The following is a 24,036-nucleotide window of genomic DNA, read 5'->3' as shown; positions in this document are numbered from 1 at the left end:
ATAATTATATAATTAATATAATTATAAATAAAATTCATACAAAACATTGGAAAAACATCTACATCTTTCCTTCTTGAAATAACTATATAGTTACATCGCTACATACATTTAAAATGGCAAAATATTTAATTTATTAATAGAATAAGACATTAACTTCTAAAATCAAAATAAAATTAAACATTTTAGATTTGAAAGAATATAATAGAAGACTGTTATAAAATTTACATTATTTTTTTACCAATAATTTTTATATAAAACAAATATTTATGATACAATTAAATAATGATATGATTTGTATTATTTAAAAAAAGAAAATAATAAAAATATATCTAATGATATAAAACTGTATAATTTAAATATATATTTCAATGGCCTATTATAATAAATATTTAAATAAGTTTTATATTGAATGAAAATATTATTTCTAGATTTTCAAAATATTATTCCCAATTATTGAAAATGGATATTTTGAATTTTGAAATTTTGAAATCACTTTATAGTAAAAAATTTATTTCAAAATATTAAATTTGAAAAATTAATTTACTTTTTTTTTTTTTTAGTTTCTAAATCCATTGGATAATACTTTGATGAATACTTTAATAAAATTCTAATAATATTCTTTATTTTATAATAAACAAAACTTTAAATTAAAAAATTATATTTTATGTGTTTTATTATATTCTATATAATATCATTTACAATATGACAAATTTACAATGACTTAAAAAATGAGAAAAAATACAACAAAAAATCATTCTTTAAACATAATATTTTCATTTAACTGGTATATTATATATTATTTTGTTTTTATGTTATAATGTTTATGATTATGAAATTTATTATGATAAAATTTATATTATTCAATACAATTAGAAAATTCATTAAATACTTATCAAATAATGTTTTTATATATATATAATTATATATGTATGTTTATATATATAATGTAAATAATAATAAAATTTTTTAAACATAAACATATATAATATACATATAATATATTTATATAATAATTCATAAAATTATGATATAAGCATAATTTTAACCCCAAGCTTGGCTTTTACAATAATGTAATATTAATTTTCCATCTGCACCATAACAATCGTATAAATTTTTCAATGCTTGATCTGGTGCAGGAGCAAATGTTTGATTTACATATAGAAACTAATAAAAAGAGAAAATATATTTATATATTTATATACATATCTACACATATATAAGATGAATATAATTTTTATTTTACACTTACCAATTTTTCATTTGAATCTAATTTAAGATATCTTCTAATAAAATCAGAAATACGACCAATACAATAATCTTGGCTGACAGACCACTTTTTTTGTTTCATTATTGGTGCGTTGCCAGTTGCTTTTAACAAAATATCAACTGAAAAATTAAATACTAATAAAATAATTGTTTTATATTATGTCTTATTAATTTTCAATTTATTATTATGTCTTTAGTAAACAAGAAATCTTTTACTTTTTGCTTTGTCCTTAGAATTAATTTGAACTCCATTTCGAACTAACGGTGTTTCTGAATGAATTGTTTCAAAACTGGCAGATGCATCTTCGTTTGTTAAATTTTCTCCCATTTTTTCAGATTTACCAATAATTTCAGCTATAACATATTCATTTCCTTCTTTCTCCGTCATCACGTATGTTAAATTTCAAATGTCCGTCAAAAAAGAAAAATAGACGAAACAAATTCTTATTATTTGATTCTTTTGATTTCATATACATAAATATTATTAAAAAAGATTTAATAAAATTAAATTTATTAATACATAAAAATTACATAAAAATCATAAACTGAAATTTAATCAATGTAGAATTATGTAGAATTGAAATAAAACATTATCGAAAAATACAAAAACATAAAATTATTTTTACATTATGCAAAACATATTAATTTTATTTTTAATTCACGAAATAAATTATCACAAATGAATTTTTTATGCATAAATCAGGATTATGAGTGTTCCAACAATATTTAAATTTTAAGCCTCAGTAACGACAGCAATATCTTTCATATACAATAAAATACAATAAAATAAAAAACACAGAAAATAATAATCGATTATGATTTTTTTATCATTAATAATTTTTTTTAATTTTAAATAAACTATTTTAATTAAACTATCTGAATATTTATAATTGAATTTTTTTTTATATTTATAATTAGATAAGTACTTAAGAAAATTCTAGGAAAACTCAAATTTTATAAGAGAATTTTAATTACAATTACATTAATAGTAAAATAAGAAATATTGAGCAAATTTTAAATTAAGATAATTTTTCGTTAAGGAATATATTAAAAAAAAAGAAAAAAACTTTTAAAACATATTTTATTTGGATCAATTGCAATGATTACGATGAAAAAAAATAACCAACTATAATAACTATAAAAATAACTAGCAACTTTCAAAAAAAAGTAACTGAAGAGTAACTTGAAAACTAACTAATCAGAACAATTAAAAAAAGAATCTATTTCTCAGATGAGGTTAAGCTATTTTATCTAATTTTAAAAAGATTTTGTGTTGAAATTTTATTTTGTTTGTAAAAATACCTGAATAGCTATACAATACTTGAGTAGAGGAAAACATAAAAATAATAATGAAGAATATACAGGAAAAGTTTTGCAGAAAAGAAAGCGAACCAATATTCCGATATATTTTTTTAACTGCACTGATATACATAGAAAGTAAGATTGATTATATTGTTCATTAAATTTTTACAAAAATGAAACAATCTGAAATAGAAAAAGTTTAAAAAGTAAGTTACGAATAAAATAAGATTTTCAATAACTATCAATCAAACTTCTATTATAGTACTTTAGCAATATATTTAAAAAAAAATTATAATAAAAGTGGACAATTTTTTAGACTTTTGAAGAGAGAAAATTTACTCTCGCTTGGCTATTTTATATATTATTTATCAATGCAAATAATATTTTTTGCAAAAACATTTTTTTTCCAAGATAGGAATCTTAAATTAAATTAAAAAAAACTCAATCCAAAAAACATCAAAGAAATTTGTTTTAATTGATAATTTTTTTATAAAATATAACTATAAATATAAATATAAACACTTTCAAAAAAATATATATTTCTTTTTTTTGAATTTTTTTATTATTTTTTATACTATAAATGCTTTCTTATTTAACTGTAATTAATTAGTCAAAATTCAAAGAAATCCAAATAATATTTTATAATAAATATTTTAATTTAAATGTCTTATAATTATTATTATTATATAATTATTATTAATATAAAACAATAATTTTTAAAAATAAAACAAATTGAAAATTTATTAAGTATTAATTATAATTATAAATATTAATTAATTATCATTATTGATTTTTTATTTTGTGATAAATAAAACTTAATGTATTTATTTATTATTTTTAATTAAATTCTCTATCACTAATATTAATAATTTAATATAATAATAATTTTTCTTATATTGTACAGTTTAGTTACAAGTTGTTATAATTTGGCAACACTGTTTAAACTCGATATCCATAGTTTTAGTATTTGATTCATATCTTGATAATTTGATAATTTATCAAATAAAAATGATAAAAAAATGTGAAAATATCAATTTTTGTAATATTGATTTTTTTTTAATTTAAAAATAAGAAATTTTTAGAAATTTCAATTCAATTTTTATAAAAAATTTTTTCTTAGAAAGTTTTATTTAATCGTATTTAATAATATTAATTGTAATAATTATAATAAATAATTGAATTAATATTAATCTAAACGAATAGTCATTTTTTTATATAATTATTAATATTAAATCTATTTTTAAAAACTTTCTAAAATCTATTTTTAAAAATTTTACTGATATGAACACAATAATAAATATTTTTAAATATAATATATATATAAATTTGGAAATAAAGATTTTATTTTTTGTTAAATTTTAAGAATGCAAAATTTCTAAATAAAAAACAAAAAAAATTATATATTTTTATAATAAAAGAAAAATACAATGAAATTATATATTATTAAAATAATTGAAATTTATAAGAAAAATATCGATCCAAATATTCATAATAAAAACATTAATATTTATCACTAATATATTTTATTCGTTCGCTATTTATTATTTTTATTATTTCTATTATTGAAATTTATTAATTTCGGATTCTCACATTTTTCTGAGATTTTATAAAGTATTTTATAAAATTTGTTTTGTTATAGTATTATTATGGTAAATTATATTAAAATACATTTAGTACGATAGTATAAGAAATATAACATTTTTCATTTTGCATTTTATTTAAACTATATTTATATTGTATAATATAATATAGTAATTTAATAATAATATTAATAATATAATAATACTATTAGTATACAGATATAAATATAATATTTTTATTTTTTTATTAATTATTAAAATTGTATACATTAATACATTACAGTATTATTATAGTTGCAAAGGAAATTATGAGCATTATAAAATTAAACAATTATGTTTTTATTTTTATATTTTCAAAAAATGAAATTCCTTATAAAAATTCACCTTTTATAAAATTTTCTATTTTTTAGTTTACACTTCATTGAAAATTATAGAAAAAAGCAATATTATTTCTATAATTTTTTTCAATTTTCCAATTTATTTTTTACAGTTTTTCTCAATTTACCAATTTACCAATTTATTTTTTATTATTTTTTCTTATTTATTGTCAAAAAGGAAAGATTTTGAAAAAACGGAATACAAATTATTCAAAATTATGAATATATTGGCTTTTCATTTCTGTAAATAATATTTATAAATCATTAATTATAAATTAATAAAATTAAAGATAAATATGTATTTATTTTAATTAATTGTTTTAGTTATTAAAAAAATTAATAATTTTCATCTATACAGATACAATAAAATAAAGTAACAAAATAAAAGACATAGTAAATAATAATGATTTATTTTTTAATTTTAATTTTATATGCTAAATATCATAAAAAAATTTTATTAAAATTATCATATATTAATATTTAATTTAAATAATTAAAAGTATTTGTAATTTAAGAATATATATATATGATAATTATGATAATATAATAATTACATATTTTATTTAAATTATTTGTTTTCTTAAACATTTCATTTTTTTCACATAAATGATTATATGAAAAATATAAACAATAATCAATTAGAAATATATAAAAAAAATTTATATAAAATATTTAAATATTTAATTTATATAAAATATTTTTATTATGGATTTCTTTTTTTAAATTTTATTTTATAAAAGTAAAATAATATGATCACTGACAAATTACACATTAAAACTCGAATAGTACTATGATAATATTCCTAATTAAGATGTGAAAACTTATTATATTTTTTTTTAAATATTTCTGTAATTTATTGTAATATTTCTGCTTTTATGTATTAAATTATAGTATTGTCTTTTAATATGATTTAATATTATTTATAATTGATTGCAAAGATCATCTTAGTAATTTTTTTTTAATTGTCTTTATTATTCATTTTCATTTTTAATAACTTATTGTATACTGTGTACTTAATTATTCATTTTAAAAATTATAATTTTATTTATAAAATAATTTAAATTTATACTAATATTTGTTTAAATATAAATATTTTAAATATAAATGCTATAAGCACTATAACCTTAAACTTATCCGATTTATATATATTTTTTTATAATATATAATATTTATATATTGTTTCTATTTATTATAATTATAAATAATATAATATATATAATATTTATATATTATTTACATATCAAGAATTTATATTGACTTCCAATTCCAATAGTAAAAGCAATGTTGCCAAATTTAACATTATAACTTATATGTATTTAATGTAGACTGTGGTTAACTTTAACATTTATTGGTACTATTTTACAAATGGTGGATGACAATCAGTTTTAAGTCATGTGGAATGAGAAAAATTTTAGATTTACGTGAATTTTGTATAAAAAATCATATGTGAAGAAAATATTTCTTAAAAAAAAATATTTATATTTTCCTATTATATTTGATCAAATAAAACACAATTCTTTTGATAAGAAAAAATTACCAGAATTGTTTCATTGAAAGAAATTTGCTTTATAATTTGTAGATATTTCATTTAAGGTAATTATTGATATTTTTAAATTTATAATTTATTTATATGTTAAATATAATATGTTAAATATGTTAAATATCTAATGTTAAATATTTTAATCGATCATTCTTCAATTAATAAAGGACAAGATTATTGGATTCTAATAAAATTTTAAAAATGGAGGTGGATTATAGTAGCAATTGTGATGTTAAAATTCCAGAATGTAAAAAATTAGCAAATGAAGGAAAGTTACATGATGCTTTGGACCAATTATTAGCATTAGAAAAATTAGCACGAACAGTTAAGTTTTTATTATTAATTAATTTTATATTTAATTTTATACTTGTTTGCAATTAAAATATGCAAATAATAATAACAATTTCTGATATTTTCTAGAGTGCAGATGTGTCATCTACATCACGAATTCTTGTTGCTATTGTTCAAATTTGTTTAGAAGCAAAGAATTGGGCAGTATTAAATGAACACATAGTATTGTTGTCCAAAAGACGTTCTCAATTAAAACGAGCTGTTACAGCAATGGTTCAGGAATGTTGTACTTATGTAGATAAAATGCCTGATAAAGAAACCAAAATTAAATTGATAGAAACATTACGTACTGTAACAGAAGGAAAGGTAATCTAAATTTTGTAATTATTTCAAATTAAATTTTTAAATGTTTAAAAAAATCAATTGTTTTAAAAATATAAATAATAAAAAATAATTCTTGTCAAAGATATATGTAGAAGTTGAAAGAGCAAGACTTACTCATCGTTTGGCAAAAATCAAAGAAGAAGATGGAGATATTTCAGGTGCAGCAGCTGTTATGCTTGAATTACAAGTATGAAATTTTTAGAAAGAAATAATATAATAGTTAAAAATTATGTATAATAAAATTATATCTATTTTAGGTTGAAACATATGGTAGTATGTCACGTTTAGAAAAAGCATCTCTTATTCTAGAGCAAATGCGATTATGTTTAGCAAAAAAAGATTTTATGCGCACTCAAATAATAGCTAAGAAAATTAATGTTAAATTTTTTAATGATGAAAATGATGAAGAAACACAATCTCTTAAATTGAAATATTATGAGTAAGCAAATTACATAATAACTAATAAATTGAATAAATAAATATAAAACTTTAAAATTTATTGCAACAAAATTTTTTTATTTCAGCCTAATGATGGAATTGGCTCGTCATGAAGGTTGGCATTTAGAATTATGTAGACATAATCGAGCAGTATTGGAAACTCCAACAGTTAGAGATGATCCTGAAAAAAGACATGCTGCACTTTCACGAGCTGTTCTGTATCTTGTACTTGCACCACATGAACCAGAACAAGCTGATTTGACCCATAGGTTGCTTTCTGATAAACTTCTTGATGAGATACCAACATACAAGTATTATTTATTCGTTTTTAACAAAAAAAATTTAATTTATGAATCTCTTATTTTTTATATTAATAATAAATTTTTATTTTTTATGCTTAGGGAATTATTACGACTTTTTGTAAATCCAGAACTAATAAAATGGTCAGGACTTTGCGAAATTTATGAAAGAGATCTTAAAGCTACAGAAGTTTTTAGCCTATGGACTGAAGAAGGACGTAAGCGCTGGACCGATCTTCGAAATCGTGTTGTTGAACATGTGAGTTTGAAAACTAAAAATTTCACTTCATTTTAACAAAATTATATTGAATATTTATTTCACTATATAGAATATCAGAATTATGGCAAAATATTACACAAAAATTACATTGACTCGCATGGCTGAATTATTGGATTTACCAGTTGAAGAAACTGAAGCATGTCTGTGCAGTTTAGTAGAAACTGGTGTGATAAATGCCCGTACGGATCGTCCAGCCGGTGTGGTTCGTTTTACAGGAACCCAAGAGCCGGCTGCTCTTTTGGACGCATGGGCTGCATCATTATCAAAACTAATGAGTCTTGTCAATCATACAACTCATCTTATTCATCAAGAAGAAATGTTGGCTGTAGCTCAATCCTGAAAGATAAATTTTCACTTTTTCTTTTTCCCTATTTGTTTTCTTCTTTCTTTCTTCTTTTTGTATCAAAACTTGTTTAATTTTCTTCTTTATATAATCCTTTTACAAAAGTTATTTCCATAAAACGACTGCACATAAATAATTGTACACTTTCTATAAAACTTTAAAAAACTTTAAAAAAGCATTTAGAGTTGCTTTTGGTCTGTTTTTAACACGTGTACTATATCTTAAAAATAAACATTATGCGAAACATAAAACGTCGTTTTTTATTCGTTTTAATATTAAGTAATACATTTTAAGTGAACAATCACACTTTTTACAAATTTTGCTAATAATAAATGTAATATCTTTTTTATATTCTTGTTTTCATAATTTATCATAATGTTTAATACGCAAAATGCGTAAGTTTTTCTATTTTGTAAATGTTAAATTTGAATAAATTATTTATAGAATAAAAACTTACATACTATAATGATAATTTATTATTGTCTAATTGTTAAAAATTTCAATGATAATTACGTTATTAAATTTTACTTATTAATATGAATTGAGACAACATATTTTAATAAAGAATTAATAAATAAGATTTATCATATTATTTTAACTTCTTTTTCTTTATAAAATTCTATAAAAGATAAAAGATATAACAAAAATTTTTATATGAATTTTTCGTATTATATTCATAAAAATTAGTATGTTTAAAAAAAACTTATACTAGTTATAATGTAAATTTTTTGCGTATGACTTCACTTTGTAATTTTCTTCACTTTGTGAGAAATTCTTTCATTAATTGAATGATTGACACTATCATATAAATTTTTTTCTATTCAAACATTTTTTATAAAAAAAATATGCGTAATCGTTGCATATGTTTATCATTTCATTGATATTAATATTCTAATATAAATGCATATATTGAATACATCCTTTTTTCCTCTTTATCTATTAATGTATAAGATACGCGATAATAACATTTTTATAATAGAAAAAAAGAATGTTCAATCTAACAGACAGACATAAAAAAGATGAACAATCGTTCATAATTTCATAAAATAATTTACTGCTTTTATTGTGATCAATCTTCCGATCGAAAAAAAATACTGTTTCAAGGTTTACACCTGACGTTTTGATCAATAGCGATGCTATCACAAGAAACAGTTGCACTATTTGATTTGGTATCTAAAGTGTGGAAGAAAAAAAATGCTATAATGTTAATAATAAAATATTACAGTAGAATGAAAAACTCTTACTGCTTCCAATAGTCTTGCGTATAAGCGCTACCGCTTCTGCATAAGAAGGCGGAGGTAATTCGTTACAGCTTTCCTGAGCAATTGCTTCATAAGAAGGTGGACCTGGAGTTTGTATATCAATACGTTCAATACCACGAGTACCGCTTAATTCCTGCAAATGCTGTATTTAACGATTAAATTATCCCGATTATTAATAAATTTATTTATTTTGATATTAATTGATAACTAAATACATTTAATATTATATATACATAAATACATATTTCATACATTAAATATTTAACAGATACTTATTATTCTATATTAAAACATATTGATATTTGAAATTATCAACATGTAAATATATGTATAGATTTCACTGATATGCAACAATTTTTATTAATTTTATAATCAATAATATCAATCTCATAAAAAAAATTACAAATATTTACGAAATTGAGTATAAAATTAAAACTAACACATTATTATTAGTAGAATATTTCCAGATATTAAATAAATCATATAAAATAATTACTTACTCTGAACAATTGTCGTTGATGAAAGATCATCTGTATAACGGATTTTCGTCGAAGATAAAGCATACATTTGACAGCCACCATTAGTCCAGAACAAATAAATATTGGACCAATAAGCCACATGTGACCAAGTTTAAAAAATATGTGTTCACCTACGATATCGTCCAAAGAAAAAATAGTAATAGCGGTCCCAATCATGAATAGAATGACGCTCAAGGCAAGATAGCTATAGCTAGTGCAGTCACATTTGCCAAAAGTGTTTGTTGATTCTTCATATCGTTCCTCGATACGATGTACTCTATTTGATAAGAATGAACTTTCGAAAACCGTAGCCATGTTTCATTAATAATAACCAAACACAAGATTGAATTGGATCAGTTGGGGACAAACTAGAACGAACTAACCTACCTATGGTTAAAACCCTTAAAACACTTAAAACCCTTGCGTTTTATACTTCAATATTACTTTCTCTTTTTAAATTTTCTCTCAAATTATATTTGACGAAACATTATATTTGACAAATTTTAATGTTATGTAAAAAAGAAAATATGTTTAATTCAGATTAGTATAATAACATTTCTTATCTAATATCTATTATTACGAACATGTATTCAGTAAATAAAGTAATAAATATGTATAGATTTCTAATTAAACGAACATTAATTACAAATCAAATCCTAAAACAAAAAACAAATGATGAATTAGCAGATACTGTTAAAAGTTACACAAAGACCAAATCAAAAAAGCAAGGCAAATATTCCGAAACTGTTTTACTTCCACAAACTCAATTTCGTGTACATTTAAATGGTAAAATGCGAATACAGGAAGATAAATATTTAACTGAAGTAGGTTATTTTATAATATTATATTATTTGTTTATTTATATTTTATAATATTTTTATTTATATATTTGTTTTCTTATAGAAGTGTGGTTTTTCTGACTTGTATGATTGGCAAAAGAAAAATCTTTCAGGACCAGATTTTATTTTACATGATGGACCTCCTTATGCAAATGGAATTCCCCATATGGGACATGCTATTAATAAGGTTTTGTATTTTATAATGATTTTTTTATTAAAATATACATATAACATACAATATTATATTATTTTTATGAATTCTTTAGATTCTTAAGGATATAACATTAAGATATAAAATTATAAATCAAAATCGAGTTCATTATGTACCAGGTTGGGATTGTCATGGTTTACCAATTGAGCTAAAAGCTGTACGTAACAATGCTCAAAATTCCTTAGAAATTAGGAAGAAAGGTATAATTAATACATTCCTAATTAATAAATCTTTTTTGTTATTGCTAGCTAAATATTTATAGTATATAAATTATATATTATAGTATATAAAGTATATTTTATAGTATATAAAGTATATTTTATTATTTCATTTTATCTGGAAATATATAAATATTTTGAAAACTATGAATGAATTTACATCCTGTTAAAGTATAATTATTTTTTTAAATGAGAATTATATTTTTTTATTCCATGTTTTTAGCTGACATCAAAATAATTTTAAAATTATTTTCATTTTTTGCATTGAAATATAATATATATAATTTCAATTGATATATATCTCTAGCATTATTTAATGTATATCATGGACAGATTACTTAATCAAAAATTGCTTTAAAGAAGTGATCTTAAAAAGGACTAGTAAAAAGTTATATATTTTTTCATATATATAGAAAGAAAAAACAATTCATTTATAGTTTTAGGAAGATCATTTAATATATATGAACATGAATAATACTGATGCTATATCAAGTTTGAGATTTAATATCTCAATTTATAAAAAATTTATATATATATATATAATATATATGTTAATAAAATATGAAATAGTTGGAAAATGTTTTGATATCAATTATAAAAATATAAAAAAATGTAATTTAAAAATATAACTATAATTTTCACTATTTTAATGATCATATATATATGTAAAATCATTAATAAGATGAAGTAGAATAAATGAAATATTCCTCTTGAAATTTTTTTATTATTTATAGTTTTTAAGATATTTACATATTTTCAGATATAGATATTTAATATTTAATTTTATATATTTTATATTTTATATATTTAATTTTTCATTTTTTCTCTTTTTATAAATTTAGCCCGTAAATATGCTGAACAAGCTATTATTAAACAGAAAGAAGCTTTCCAATCATGGGGTGTGACAGCTGACTGGAATGAATCTGGATATTATTTTACCAGTCAGTCATCATATATAAAAAATCAACTTCGTCAATTCATAAAATTATATAAGAAAGGTATCATATTTAGGGATTTTATGCCAGTCTATTGGTCTCCATCTTCAAGGTTAAATGTCCAAAATTAAATAATTTAATCTATTTTTTTAATAAAATTTTTCTTATATTTATATATATTACAGAACAGCATTAGCTGAATCTGAATTAGAATATAATCAGCAACATCAAAGTAAAGCTGTGATTATTCGTCTACATATTGATAATATTCCAGTAAATTTAAATTCATTTAAAAATCATGCAATATATGCATTAATATGGACTACTACACCATGGAGTTTAGTAGCTAATCAAGCTATAACTTTTTCTGCAAATGCTACATATTGTCTTGTTGAAAATAATTCACGAGATTTATATATTATTGCACAAGATTTATTAAGTACTGTTGAATTAAAAGTTGGTTCATTGAGAACATTAGTATGTTTTAAAGGTAAATTTTATTTTTAATCAAATTTAAATATTTTTTAAATATATTTGTGATTTTTTTTTATTTTGAATTACAGTAATAATAATATAGATAAATTTTATTAGGGAGAGAATTAGAAGGCAGCACATATTTCCATCCTTTCACAAAGCATAAATGCCCTTTCTTAGCTGCAAATCATGTTACAACAAATCTAGGAACAGGATTGGTTCATACTGCTCCTGCACATGGTCCAGAAGATTTTCTAGTCGCATTAGAAAATAAAATTCATATTGTAAGTTATTAAATTATATATTGTAATTCATTTTAAAATAATAAAAATAATATCAAATAATATCAGTATTAGATAATATTAGTATAGAATAACATTAATATCTCATGATAACTAAATATTCTATAGTTATCTATAGTTGACACTGAAGGTCGATATACTAAAGAAGCTGGTTCACAATTTTGTGGACTGCAAGTATTAACAGAAGGAGTTGATAAAGTGATAGATCTTTTGAGTCAAGATATTTTGCATGTAGAAACGTTAACACATAGTTATCCATATGATTGGCGAACAAAAAAACCAGTTCTTATTCGTGCGAGTAATCAATGGTTCATTGATATAAATTCTATCAAGGAAAAAATTATTGTAAGTCATTTGGTAATATTACATCACTTATAAATTGTGATAGAAATTTATAGTGATAAAAATATATTAATTTTTCTTTTATTTATTTTATTAATTTTATAAGGACAGTATCGCAGATATAGATATATATCCTAAATGTAATCGTACATCTTTTATGAATGCTTTACTTGCTGGAATAAAAAATCGACCATATTGGTGTATTTCGCGACAACGTTCTTGGGGGACACCTATACCTGTAGTGTATAGTAAAACAACTGGTAAAGCATTTACAAATGAGTAAGTTTATGTATATGTTATTATTTACTATAAATTCTTTATTATAAATATACTATTATATTATATAATCTAGTTTTGTATATATATTCTTCTTTATATTATTTTTTATGTTTCAGAGAAATAGTTGAACGATTATGCAATTCTATAGACAAATACGGTCCTGATTGTTGGTGGGAATATTCAATAAAAGATTTAATAGGATTAGATATAATTGAAAAATTGAATATCGCAACAGATGATGTAGAAAAAGGAAATGTAAATTCTATTTATCAAATATTTATTTAAGATATTTAAGACATAAGAGAAACGAAAATTAAAATTGAATATATCATCTATTGATATAAATATTTTTTAGGATATTATGGATATTTGGTTTGATAGTGGAATTTCATGGTCAATGATTATACCAAATGGAAAAGCAAATCTTTATTTAGAAGGTTATGATCAATTTAGTGGTTGGTTTCAATCATCCTTAATAACATCTATAGCTTTACAGGAATATCCATCTTATAGGTAAATAAAATATAAAGTATTTTAAAAATAATATATATTATTATAAAGCATAATAGAAGGTATCCCAAAAATGTATAAATATTGAACAATAGATTCTTAAGATAATTTCAATTAATAGATTTTTAAGGTAATTTCAAGCAACATTTTATTTTGCTTTCATTTTTTACTAACAAAAAACATTAATTAATCATAGAATGCATAGACTTTTTGAGTTATAACTATAATGTTAAGTATGTGTCATTGTTAAACTTGAACAAATAAGTCCAAGCAATATAAAATAAAAAATTTTTTAATTTAATTTTTTTTATCAAATAAAAAACTTTAAATTTAATTTAAAATTCTTGAAAAATTTTTTGCTCTGTTTAATTCTTTTATATTTAACATAATTTGGTATAATTCAAATATAATTTCTTTTATATATTTGAATTATATCAAATTATATTTTCATTGAATAATAAAATTCTTATTGAATAATTTAATATAAAAAAATAAATAATAATTGAATATGAATTGAATATAATTGATAATTCTATTAAAATTATAATTTTTATTAAAAAATTAAAATCATAATTAATATTTGTTTTAATACTATACTCTTTCTATCAGTCAATGTATATTTATATACTTTTTAAAAGGATATTAAAGATTTTAAGTCAAAAATAAATTAGTTTAGAAATTATAAGTTTTGTTCTAAATGCTCATAAATTTTTTAAACATTATATCTACTATATAATAGGTTTTTCCATAAAAATGTAGCAATTTATGGATTTATTTTCTCTATAGGTCAATTCTCTTTTTAAAAAATAACATATTGAGAATTTAATGGAATGGATCCAAAATATTAAAAACTCTTGCATAAAAGAAAAAAAATTTTTTAGAATTTATATGATAAAAATTTTCCGAGTTCCAAAATTAGTTTTAAAAGTTCAAAATCAGAATTTAATGATTTAGAAGTGTTTAGAAGCGTTATACATTATTAAAATAAGTATATAATGTAGATGAAAAATTAAAAAAACTAAATTCAATTCTTTTATTGAATTGTAAGTGATCAATGTTGACTTAGAATTGGTAATCAGCATTGGTCATAATGTAGTAAAGGATAAATATGTGATTCGATGTATATTGTTTTCGTGTTATTTTTCGATAATTTTTTATTTGTTATTAAATTTACAATCTTAAGAATTAATTCAATACCAATAGGAAAATATAATATTAAAACATCGATGAAATAAATATCCAAATCCAAAGAAAAATATCCAAAAGGAAATATTTTAAAGCTTAAATTTAATTTTCAGTGATTGATTTTATTTATCTAATTAATTATTTTTTAATTTAATGCTATAATAATGTTTATTTTTTTTTATTTCAAATTGTATTATTTATCATTCATTTATTAAAAAAGTTTTATATTCGTTTTTTTATATCATAATTTATTTATTTTCATTTTTATTCATTTCATTCATCATGATGTTATCATTTGATCTCTATAACTTAACTAATATATATATTTTGATATGATTTTTATTAACAAAATTACAAAGAAAAATGTTATTTGAAATTATATTTTTAGGATACTTTGTCTATATTTTATTAATATAATTTATTATATTATCTATATTGTTTATCTCTATTGTCTATATATTCTTTATATATATATATATATTTATATTTATATTATATTATATATATATTTTTCATTTAGTGCTATATTTGTACATGGATTTGCAGTTGATGAAAATTTCTTAAAAATGTCAAAATCAATAGGAAATGTGATAAATCCAGAAGAAATTTTACAAGGTGGATCTAATTTGGAAAAAAATCCAATATATGGTGTTGATGTTTTGAGGTATTATAATATAATTGTATAATTAGTGATATATGGTCAAACTTTCTATTTTTATTTTATTTAGGTGGTGGGTAGCTAATCATGGCTCTCAACATGCACAAATACCAGTTTCAAAAAGTATATTTGATGGATGTAAACAAAGCGTTTATAAACTTCGTTTAATATTACGTTTTCTCTTAGGTGCTTTACATCCTTATCATGAAGATATTAATTGTAAACCTCAATATCGAATTATTGACAAATATATGTTATATTTATTATTTTGTTACAATGAACAGGTAATATATATTTTTTATTTTTTAATTTTGGAAAATAAATTTATATTGATGCATTATAACAAATATTATATATCATCAGATACAGCAACATTATAATAATTATGATTATCATCATGCAAGTAAAATGATTATGAACTTTATAACAAATAATGTATCGGGTCTTTATTGTACTTTAATCAAAGATAGACTTTATTGTGATGAGGCAACATCTTCAATACGCATTGCAGCAGTGCAAGTTATAAAAGAAATTTTAAATGTTTTTATAAGATCTATTGCTCCTATTCTTCCACACTTAGCAGAAGAAGCATGGTTATATTATCCTAAAAATTGTAGGTAAAATTTTTTTTTATTAAATATACAAAATTTCAAAATAAAAATTTTCCATTAATTGAGCTTAATTTTCATCATAATATATAGCATATATACCATTGCATCGTACTCAATACAATGTATTAAATTCTTGGAATGATCCAAGTATTGTACAGCACATAAATGTGGCACTTCGATTGAGAAATAACATTTTAAAAATTGCTAATAAAACCACATGGAAATTGCATGGTATTATAGATGCTAGTAAAGAAGATTTTATTTCGCTTTGTGTAAGTATTATATACATAAAAAAAATTAAAATTGTTTTGTGTGCATATACTTTATATATGTTTATATATTTTTTTTGTTAGTTTTTCCATGATGAACAACAATCGTCAATATCTGAATTATGCGAAATATTACAACTCTCATCAATAACATTGATTGAAAACAATACAATCAATGAAACACAAATTCAAGTATCCGAAATTCAAGAAGCGTTATGCGAACGATGTAGAAGGTATCCTGAAACGCAGAAAAATGGTTTATGTACACGTTGTACTTATGTTCTTTCTAAAAATAAGTCAATGATTGCAATTGTATAATAAATTAATTCTAATATTTTATCGAATTTATTTGATATATTCTTTTTAATTTAAATAAAACGAAAATTGTACATTTAATATTTTTATTAGAAAGATTTAACAATTTAAGACTTATAATATGAGAAAATTACTGACTAAATTTTTTATTCGTATGTACAATAGTTTTGCAAATATCAGAAATAAAAGAACACATAATTTGTAATTGATAATACTAATGTAATAGATTTTGAGATTATTATAGAAGAAAAGAAATACATATATGATAAATATTAAAATTCTGAAGAGCCTACAGAGTTACGATAAGTCTTAACAGTTAAGTCATACATTTGATTTATATTAAGAGCATTTAGAAAATGTATTAAATGTGGTTCATATCCACTTGTAGCTAATTTAAACGCAACGTGTGACATATATGCTCGTAATTCGCAGAATGCTTGATACATTTGTTCCAGCTTTTTAAAATTAGGATGAATATATCCCGTAGATTTCATCATCCAGGTTTGAGATCTTATTCTATTATGAAATTTTAAAATGACTTTAAATATATTAGTTAAACATACACGTACTTTTTCTTCTCGACTATTGAGCATACATCTATAAAAAAATAACATAATGATAAATAAAAAATAATTAATTTTTTCATTTACCATTAATATTTTATTTCATCTCAAAAAAATATAATTTTTACCTTGAAAGTATTCGTTTTATATAATTTACATGTGATAAATAAATTTGGTCTACAGTTAATGAATGTTCTAAATCTTTTTCAAATTCAGCCCAACTTGCATGCAAAACACTACATGTTAAATAATTGTGCAATGCATTCATAAATTGTGTCATTGAATGTCTATATAATTGTAACTAGAAATAAATTATTAATTTAAAATTAGCGATTGGATTAACTCTCAAAAGAAATTAGAATTAGAATTAGTATTATATCAAATTATTTTTTTCTTACTTTATGATATTGTTCTGATGTAATTGCTTTTCTTTCTCTTTTCATAATATTAAAGTCTTCTTGTAATACCCATGAAACTCGACCACTTGTTATTAAAAATTTAAATACTTTACCATATTGTTTCATGACTGTTTCATCAATTATAATATTAAGTGGCCAATTTATTTTATAATTAAGAGAAAGACAATCTAAAGCAGCTGGATCTGATATCTATAAATATAAAATATTAAATATTATAAGATTTATAATAAAGTTTATTAATTTTTTTTGATAAAATAATTATAATATACAAATTGACAATTTGTATACAAAATTATGAAAAAATAAATAATATAAGAGAAAATATTTACTTCTAACTGAGCTGGTGTGTCTATCGCCGAAAGACTAAGAAGTTCTGAATTAATGTAAACATTGTTAAATGAATTAACAAGTGCTCGTTCTAGAAGATTAGTCAATGTGACTGAATTAAATAATTCAATGGGTACAGAGATTTCATATAAACGTGTATATAATGAATCTGTTAAAGTCTTTGCAAATTCTCCATTTAACAAAAAAAAGTAGCTTCGTAAACTATGCAAATGTAAAAGTAAATTGTTTTCCTTTAAAAAATATTTAATAATAGCATTGCTAACGAGACGACTTTGTATATTAAGAGGAATACGAATCGACTTTTCTAAGTAAGCTTGAAGAGAAATATGATCAATTATTTCAACATCGGTAATATTCAAGGGAGTTATTACCGGTGATATTTTATTATATTTTTCATTACGAGTTAATTCAAATAGATCTGAATCTTTTTTTATAGAAAGAGTTGATTTAGTTATTGAATAAGTACAACTTGATGGTATTATTGATGAAATTTCCATAGGTGATGAATCTTCTAAATTATATATTAGTGAAATGGGACTCTGTATTGATGAAGTAGTAAAATTATCTGTTGTACATGACATCGGTGTTTCTAAGTTGCTATTTTCTTGATTTATGTTTTCAGTAAAATTAGCCTTTTTATTTATTTCATTTGTAGCAGAATTAAATTCGATTTGTTGTATATCAAGTTCATTATTATTTGGTGTCATATTGTTAGAATGTATGTTACTAATTTGAGATTCTGTTATCGCATTATCTAATTTTATAACATTCAAAAGATTAGGTCTTTCAGTTATTGTTGAATGAGTTGATAATTTCTCTAAAATTTCATCTATTTGTTCATTTGTTCTATTTTTATTTAATGAAATTTCCGAAATTGTTTCCTTATTTAATATTTTTAGTTCATCAAAATTATGAAATTTATATTTTTCATTATTATTACTTATTGTTTTTTTATGTTTGTAATTCGCAAGCAAATACTGATTTTGTATTGAATCTTGATTTTGATCAATTGTAATATTTGGTGTTGATATTGTATATGATTGTTGAAAAGATGTATTTGTATAATTTTTATTTTCATCTTCAAATGGAATTGGAATTTCAATCAAAGAACTTGAAGTTACATCAAGTTCATCAGTTTTTTCTAATTCGTTGCTCAAATCTTGATTTGCTGTATTTAATATATCCACTCTCTTATTATAAAATTTCATTCTTTTAATTCGCCATTGTGAACGAATACGTCGTTTATTAATATCATTAGTTACATTTTCATAATAATTCCAAACCATTGTTCTGTAAATAATATATTTTTAACTATAATTTTTATTTAATTTGAATATTAAATATTAATTTTATTGTATCATTTTAAATATCGTAATATTTCTTACTTTATTGTATTTTCTTCTTTATGTTCGATTTGTAAAAACAATTTATTGGATGATTCACTTTCTTTCTTTTTCTTTTGCTGTAAATTACTTATAAATATTTGTCCTTGAGAATTTGTCAAATCTGTATAATCTTTTGTTTTTGTTAATGTTTTTGTTGTATCTTTCTGTTTTTTCGTTTCTTCTGATTGTTTTGTGTAAAAAATTATAAAAAATAAAAAAAAATTTTATTTTTATTATTTTTATTCATAACATAAAATAATGTATCTTCTTTGTTATAAATAAAAAATATACATACCGTGAACTTTTAATAGTGCATTACGTTCCGTTTGTACAATTACTCTTGATATTCCTTTTTCTAGTTGTTTTTGATTTAGAATAGCCGTAGAAAGAGAAAGTATCGAACCAAGAGCAAATTTACCTTTTTTTTCATATTCGTGATATCTTAATGATTGATCACGTAATGCAATTACGCTTAAACAAACATTTATATCCGGTTGCTCAGTTATACAAACACGACAAATTGGATTCTAAATATTCATTATACGAAGATCAATATGATACGGAATTTACAGTAAAAATAATTATGTATAGAATATATATAAAATATAATATATTAAGAATACTTACTTTGGAATCACAAATTCTTAAAAGTCTTACTGTTTTCCCACATTGAAGGATTGATTCAGCTAAATCGTTTAAAAAACTTGGTACTGCATCATTATAAATGCTAAAACTTTTCGTCCAAAATTTGTGACTTCTACTACGTAAATATTGTGGTCTCGTTTTGATCATAAATTCTCCATAAATATCATCGCATATACCTTCAAAAATCCATTTCTGTAAAAATCTGTAATATTCAATTTAATTACATATTATATAATAATTTATTAAATCTACAAAAGTGAATAAAAATGAAAACACAAAAATTTGTTTATTATATTTTTTATAATACATACCGAAAATAAACTTCACAGCAAGATTTTAATAATGAATAGAATACTAAAGCAATCTTAGTATCTGTCGCTTTAATTGCTTCATTATAAATGTTAGTAAGAATATTATTTCCTCCTCGAAATGTGAATTGATTTTCTTTGTAAGACTCACAAACTTTAGCAACTTTAGTAATTAATATAGCTACAGAACGTACTTTTTCAAATATTTTTAATATCCCTTCAGATTTATTTTCATTTGTAAAAATTCTTAATAGTACTGCTTGGTAATAAAGCAATAATTCTTTTATGTTTGCACACATAGCCTACAAAATATTAATATATATATGAATAGTATATATATATATATATATATGAATTTTTATATGTAAACATATTATCTTTTTTATGATTTTATTATGAACCTTAAACATTAGTCCTTCTTGTGGTAATTTGGTATTTTGTGATTTGGGTATAACAAGATTCCATAAGAATCTAAAACAATTACCCCAATTAATAGCTTCTTGACAAATTTTTTTTACTGATTCTGAACATATACCATACACACTAATGTTCTTTCGTAAAGTAAATCCTATCTAAAAAATTTAATTGATTTATACATTTTACTTTTTAATAATTTGTTATTAAGATATAATAAATACATACTACATCTCCATATTTGAATGAATTTGATTCTATGCCTATTAACATTGATTTCACATCGTGTATAAATTCTTTAGCTGAAATTTCTTCCAAAAGAAGTAAAGAATTCATTACCTATATTAAATAAATAAATAAATGGAAAAAATAAATAGTTAAATGCTTGAAGATATATTTTATTTAAAAAAATAATAATTAAAGTATATTATATCAAGATATATGTGCATATATTATCTGTATATATTTATTCATAAAAATAATTTATTATAAATAATTATTATATTTATGTATGAATTAATAATTTACCTTTTCTGAAAGTAATGACAAATTATTCATTTCCTTAATTTTTTCTAAATGTATTGCTGCAAATGACATATCTGTTACAAACATCAATTCTTTAATAGATTCTATTTCTCCAAAACATTCCCATGTTTGGTGATTTTCAACTGATATAGTATTTATAACATTGATTTCATTCCATATATAATTCCAAATATCTACACCACTATTTGATTCATTGCTAATACTCTGATCAAAAAATTTCCATGTATCTATCATGCTTTCTGTTTCTTCTGTATTTGTTTGTATAAAAGGAAGATACAAATAATTTGTTGCAGTTCCTTTCTCTGAAGGAAAATTATATATATTTTCACATCTATTTTCAATCTAAAAAATAAATTATTTATAAAAAATTTGTTATAAATTTATAGATAAATATTGAATCCAATTTAAATAGCTTTACATAGCAATGGATTTGCTATTAAAAATATGAAAGATATTCTTTTTATTATCAATCTATGCTTAATTTCTTAATTTAAAAGGATATAATTATATTTTCTAACATATTTTCAAATTATATTTAATATTTGCCTATAATTTTATATTCATGCACTTATGAACAAATTTAATATTTTTCTTATTTTCATTTGTAGATTATACTATTGCAACTAGTAAAATACAAAGCACTGTATATTCAAATATTTAAATACAAAAGTTCATATATGAAAAAAATGTCGGTTAGATAAAATGAAATAATCAGAATACAATAATGATGTAACAGAGACAGAATAGTTTCACTTTTTACATTTTATTTCAGTTAATGAAAACTTTTAACAATTGCTTATAATTTAATAAATGAGTCTTAACCGATAATTTTATTCTTATGAACTTTTGTTTTTATTTTGGCTTTAGAATTAACTCTGCAAAGTTTCACAAATATATTAATAGTTTATATACAATTGTATATTGTATATTTAAAAGTTATATCTTACCATATTATTTTGTAAAATATATAAATTAAACTCTGAATTTATTGTAAGTTGTTGATTTGGATATATTAATGTATGCGATGACATATCATCAAATATATGATTAGACATAAAATCACATGTAACAAGTAAACTGAAAAAAAAAAATATATATATTTTATATATTATATATATATTTATATAAAAATATATATATATTTTTTCATATATATATACATATATATATTGAAATTAAAACTAAATATAAGAATAAAATAATATTTATATAATTTACTCAGTAGATTCAATCCCAATGGCTTTTGATTTTTTTGAATCATATAAAAAATTTAGTTCATTTATAATATTTTTAGATGCAATTCTTGTATTTGGAAATTTTTCCAATATTGCTTCAAATTTATCTGAGGATATGAAATATTCCATGGGATATATTTGAAATAGCGATGAATCATTTTTATTATATGTAATTTTAGGAAAAGTAAGATTTGTCTTGTCAGCATAAAATATATTCTAAAAATCACAATAAAATATATATTTATGAAATCCTATAAATCTGTTTTAAAATCTGTTAAAAATATAAAAATTTAAAACCTACCATTACTGGTTTTGAATCGATGTTAAAATTTTTTAGTTGTATTAATAATTGTAAAATAGAAGAAACTGGCAATTCAACATATGAAAATGCTTCAAGTTTTTGTAAAAAATATTCCAACATGATAGCATCATGTGAACGATTTAATCCTAGCTTTAATATAAAAGCATATTTTTGTATTTCTAAAAATGGATCTATTTTTTGAAATTCCTTGCAATCTGTGATGTCAAATATAATCAATATTGATAAATGATAAATAAATATTGTTGATTGTAAGTTAAATAAATTATATAAACAAATTTAAATGTATTATAAATGATTTGATTACAATAATACCTTGACTAGAAATCAATTGATGACCTTTTTTCAGCAATATTTCAAAAGCTTTAATTCGAAGATGTTTAATTATTTTGATATCATGATCATAAGTAAATTGAATATTTCGATGAAATGACCGATATGTTTGCAATATATGTCTACTCAATTCAGTTATAAGACCATAAACATTGTCATTACAATGGTTATTGTTATCAATATCAACATATTCTTTAATATTCATGGCTGCACGTTGAGGTTGTGTATATAATATTTTTGATGTCATTTAATAAATAAAATCATTTGATATTATGTAACTTGATATAATAACGTATATTCATCGTATCTTACAAAATATATCTTCTAATTCTTAATTCTTATACGTATAATCTTAAAAATATATTTATTGACATGTATATATTATTGCACCAACTTAAAATCAATAAAAATATATCTTACATTATAATTAATAATATTTTGAATGTACCAAAAGATATATTTTATTAAAAATATAAATTTTTAACAATATTCT

The 24,036-nt window shown here is 20.8% G+C and overlaps 5 protein-coding genes across 20 annotated transcripts; 2 read left to right on the top strand and 3 right to left on the bottom strand.

The window, feature by feature from the left end:
- Window positions 1-650: 650 nt before the first annotated feature.
- Window positions 651-2,709, bottom strand: Atg12 (Autophagy-related 12). 9 transcript variants are annotated; one of them, XM_086914562.1, is made up of 4 exons: window positions 2,569-2,709; window positions 1,483-1,620; window positions 1,250-1,386; window positions 651-1,164 (listed from the first exon to the last, which is right to left on the bottom strand). In XM_086914562.1, exons 1-4 carry the CDS (start codon window positions 2,696-2,698, stop codon window positions 1,042-1,044), a joined length of 528 nt encoding a protein of 175 aa, XP_086770688.1. In that variant the 5' UTR covers window positions 2,699-2,709; the 3' UTR covers window positions 651-1,041. The 9 variants fall into 9 exon arrangements, with proteins under 9 accessions (XP_086770688.1, XP_086770686.1, XP_086770685.1 ...); XM_086914560.1 differs by having other exon boundaries at window positions 1,483-1,641; window positions 2,569-2,705; XM_086914559.1 differs by having other exon boundaries at window positions 1,250-1,401; window positions 1,483-1,641; window positions 2,569-2,702.
- Window positions 2,440-8,351, top strand: Rpn5 (regulatory particle non-ATPase 5). 4 transcript variants are annotated; one of them, XM_086914556.1, is made up of 9 exons: window positions 2,440-2,703; window positions 5,851-6,118; window positions 6,233-6,389; window positions 6,486-6,722; window positions 6,823-6,927; window positions 6,998-7,179; window positions 7,265-7,489; window positions 7,580-7,736; window positions 7,807-8,351. In XM_086914556.1, the coding sequence occupies exons 3-9, from the start codon at window positions 6,267-6,269 to the stop codon at window positions 8,095-8,097; spliced, it is 1,320 nt and encodes a 439-aa protein (XP_086770682.1). In that variant the 5' UTR covers window positions 2,440-2,703; window positions 5,851-6,118; window positions 6,233-6,266; the 3' UTR covers window positions 8,098-8,351. The 4 variants fall into 4 exon arrangements, with proteins under 4 accessions (XP_086770682.1, XP_086770683.1, XP_086770684.1 ...); XM_012493159.3 differs by having other exon boundaries at window positions 2,470-2,774; XM_086914557.1 differs by lacking the exon at window positions 5,851-6,118 and having other exon boundaries at window positions 2,454-2,703.
- LOC100868353 (uncharacterized) lies at window positions 7,767-10,681 on the bottom strand. Of its 2 annotated transcripts, none has more exons than XM_012493160.3 (3): window positions 9,863-10,681; window positions 9,345-9,495; window positions 7,767-9,273 (listed from the first exon to the last, which is right to left on the bottom strand). In XM_012493160.3, exons 1-3 carry the CDS (start codon window positions 10,193-10,195, stop codon window positions 9,200-9,202), a joined length of 558 nt encoding a protein of 185 aa, XP_012348614.1. In that variant the 5' UTR covers window positions 10,196-10,681; the 3' UTR covers window positions 7,767-9,199. The 2 variants fall into 2 exon arrangements, with proteins under 2 accessions (XP_012348614.1, XP_003698346.1); XM_003698298.4 differs by having other exon boundaries at window positions 9,345-9,504; window positions 9,863-10,648.
- On the top strand, window positions 10,465-17,778 carry IleRS-m (Isoleucyl-tRNA synthetase, mitochondrial). 3 transcript variants are annotated; one of them, XM_086914548.1, is made up of 16 exons: window positions 10,465-10,704; window positions 10,784-10,906; window positions 10,986-11,130; window positions 11,991-12,195; window positions 12,269-12,573; window positions 12,675-12,841; window positions 12,968-13,204; window positions 13,308-13,480; window positions 13,597-13,735; window positions 13,836-13,993; window positions 15,696-15,839; window positions 15,904-15,956; window positions 16,020-16,117; window positions 16,197-16,446; window positions 16,535-16,716; window positions 16,798-17,778. In XM_086914548.1, exons 1-16 carry the CDS (start codon window positions 10,465-10,467, stop codon window positions 17,029-17,031), a joined length of 2,853 nt encoding a protein of 950 aa, XP_086770674.1. In that variant the 3' UTR covers window positions 17,032-17,778. The 3 variants fall into 3 exon arrangements, 2 of the variants coding, with proteins under 2 accessions (XP_086770674.1, XP_086770673.1); XR_015294236.1 differs by having other exon boundaries at window positions 15,904-16,117; window positions 16,197-16,450; window positions 16,798-17,057; XM_086914547.1 differs by having other exon boundaries at window positions 15,904-16,117.
- On the bottom strand, window positions 17,101-24,036 carry Grip163 (gamma-tubulin complex component 6). Of its 2 annotated transcripts, none has more exons than XM_012493156.3 (15): window positions 23,526-24,036; window positions 23,193-23,407; window positions 22,875-23,107; window positions 22,604-22,733; window positions 21,639-21,998; window positions 21,339-21,449; window positions 21,098-21,268; window positions 20,700-20,998; window positions 20,371-20,590; window positions 20,039-20,270; window positions 19,744-19,924; window positions 18,340-19,648; window positions 17,990-18,199; window positions 17,720-17,892; window positions 17,101-17,625 (listed from the first exon to the last, which is right to left on the bottom strand). In XM_012493156.3, the coding sequence occupies exons 1-15, from the start codon at window positions 23,788-23,790 to the stop codon at window positions 17,301-17,303; spliced, it is 4,434 nt and encodes a 1,477-aa protein (XP_012348610.1). In that variant the 5' UTR covers window positions 23,791-24,036; the 3' UTR covers window positions 17,101-17,300. The 2 variants fall into 2 exon arrangements, with proteins under 2 accessions (XP_012348610.1, XP_031775581.1); XM_031919721.2 differs by having other exon boundaries at window positions 19,744-19,921.

This window comes from Apis florea, unplaced genomic scaffold, assembly GCF_048593485.1.
Source record: "Apis florea isolate Af1SG1 unplaced genomic scaffold, ASM4859348v1 contig_3696_pilon, whole genome shotgun sequence".
NCBI classification, from domain to species: Eukaryota; Metazoa; Arthropoda; class Insecta; order Hymenoptera; family Apidae; genus Apis; species Apis florea.
The sequence above is the reverse complement of the archived record's forward strand: the minus strand, read 5'-3'. Positions and strand labels throughout refer to the sequence as shown.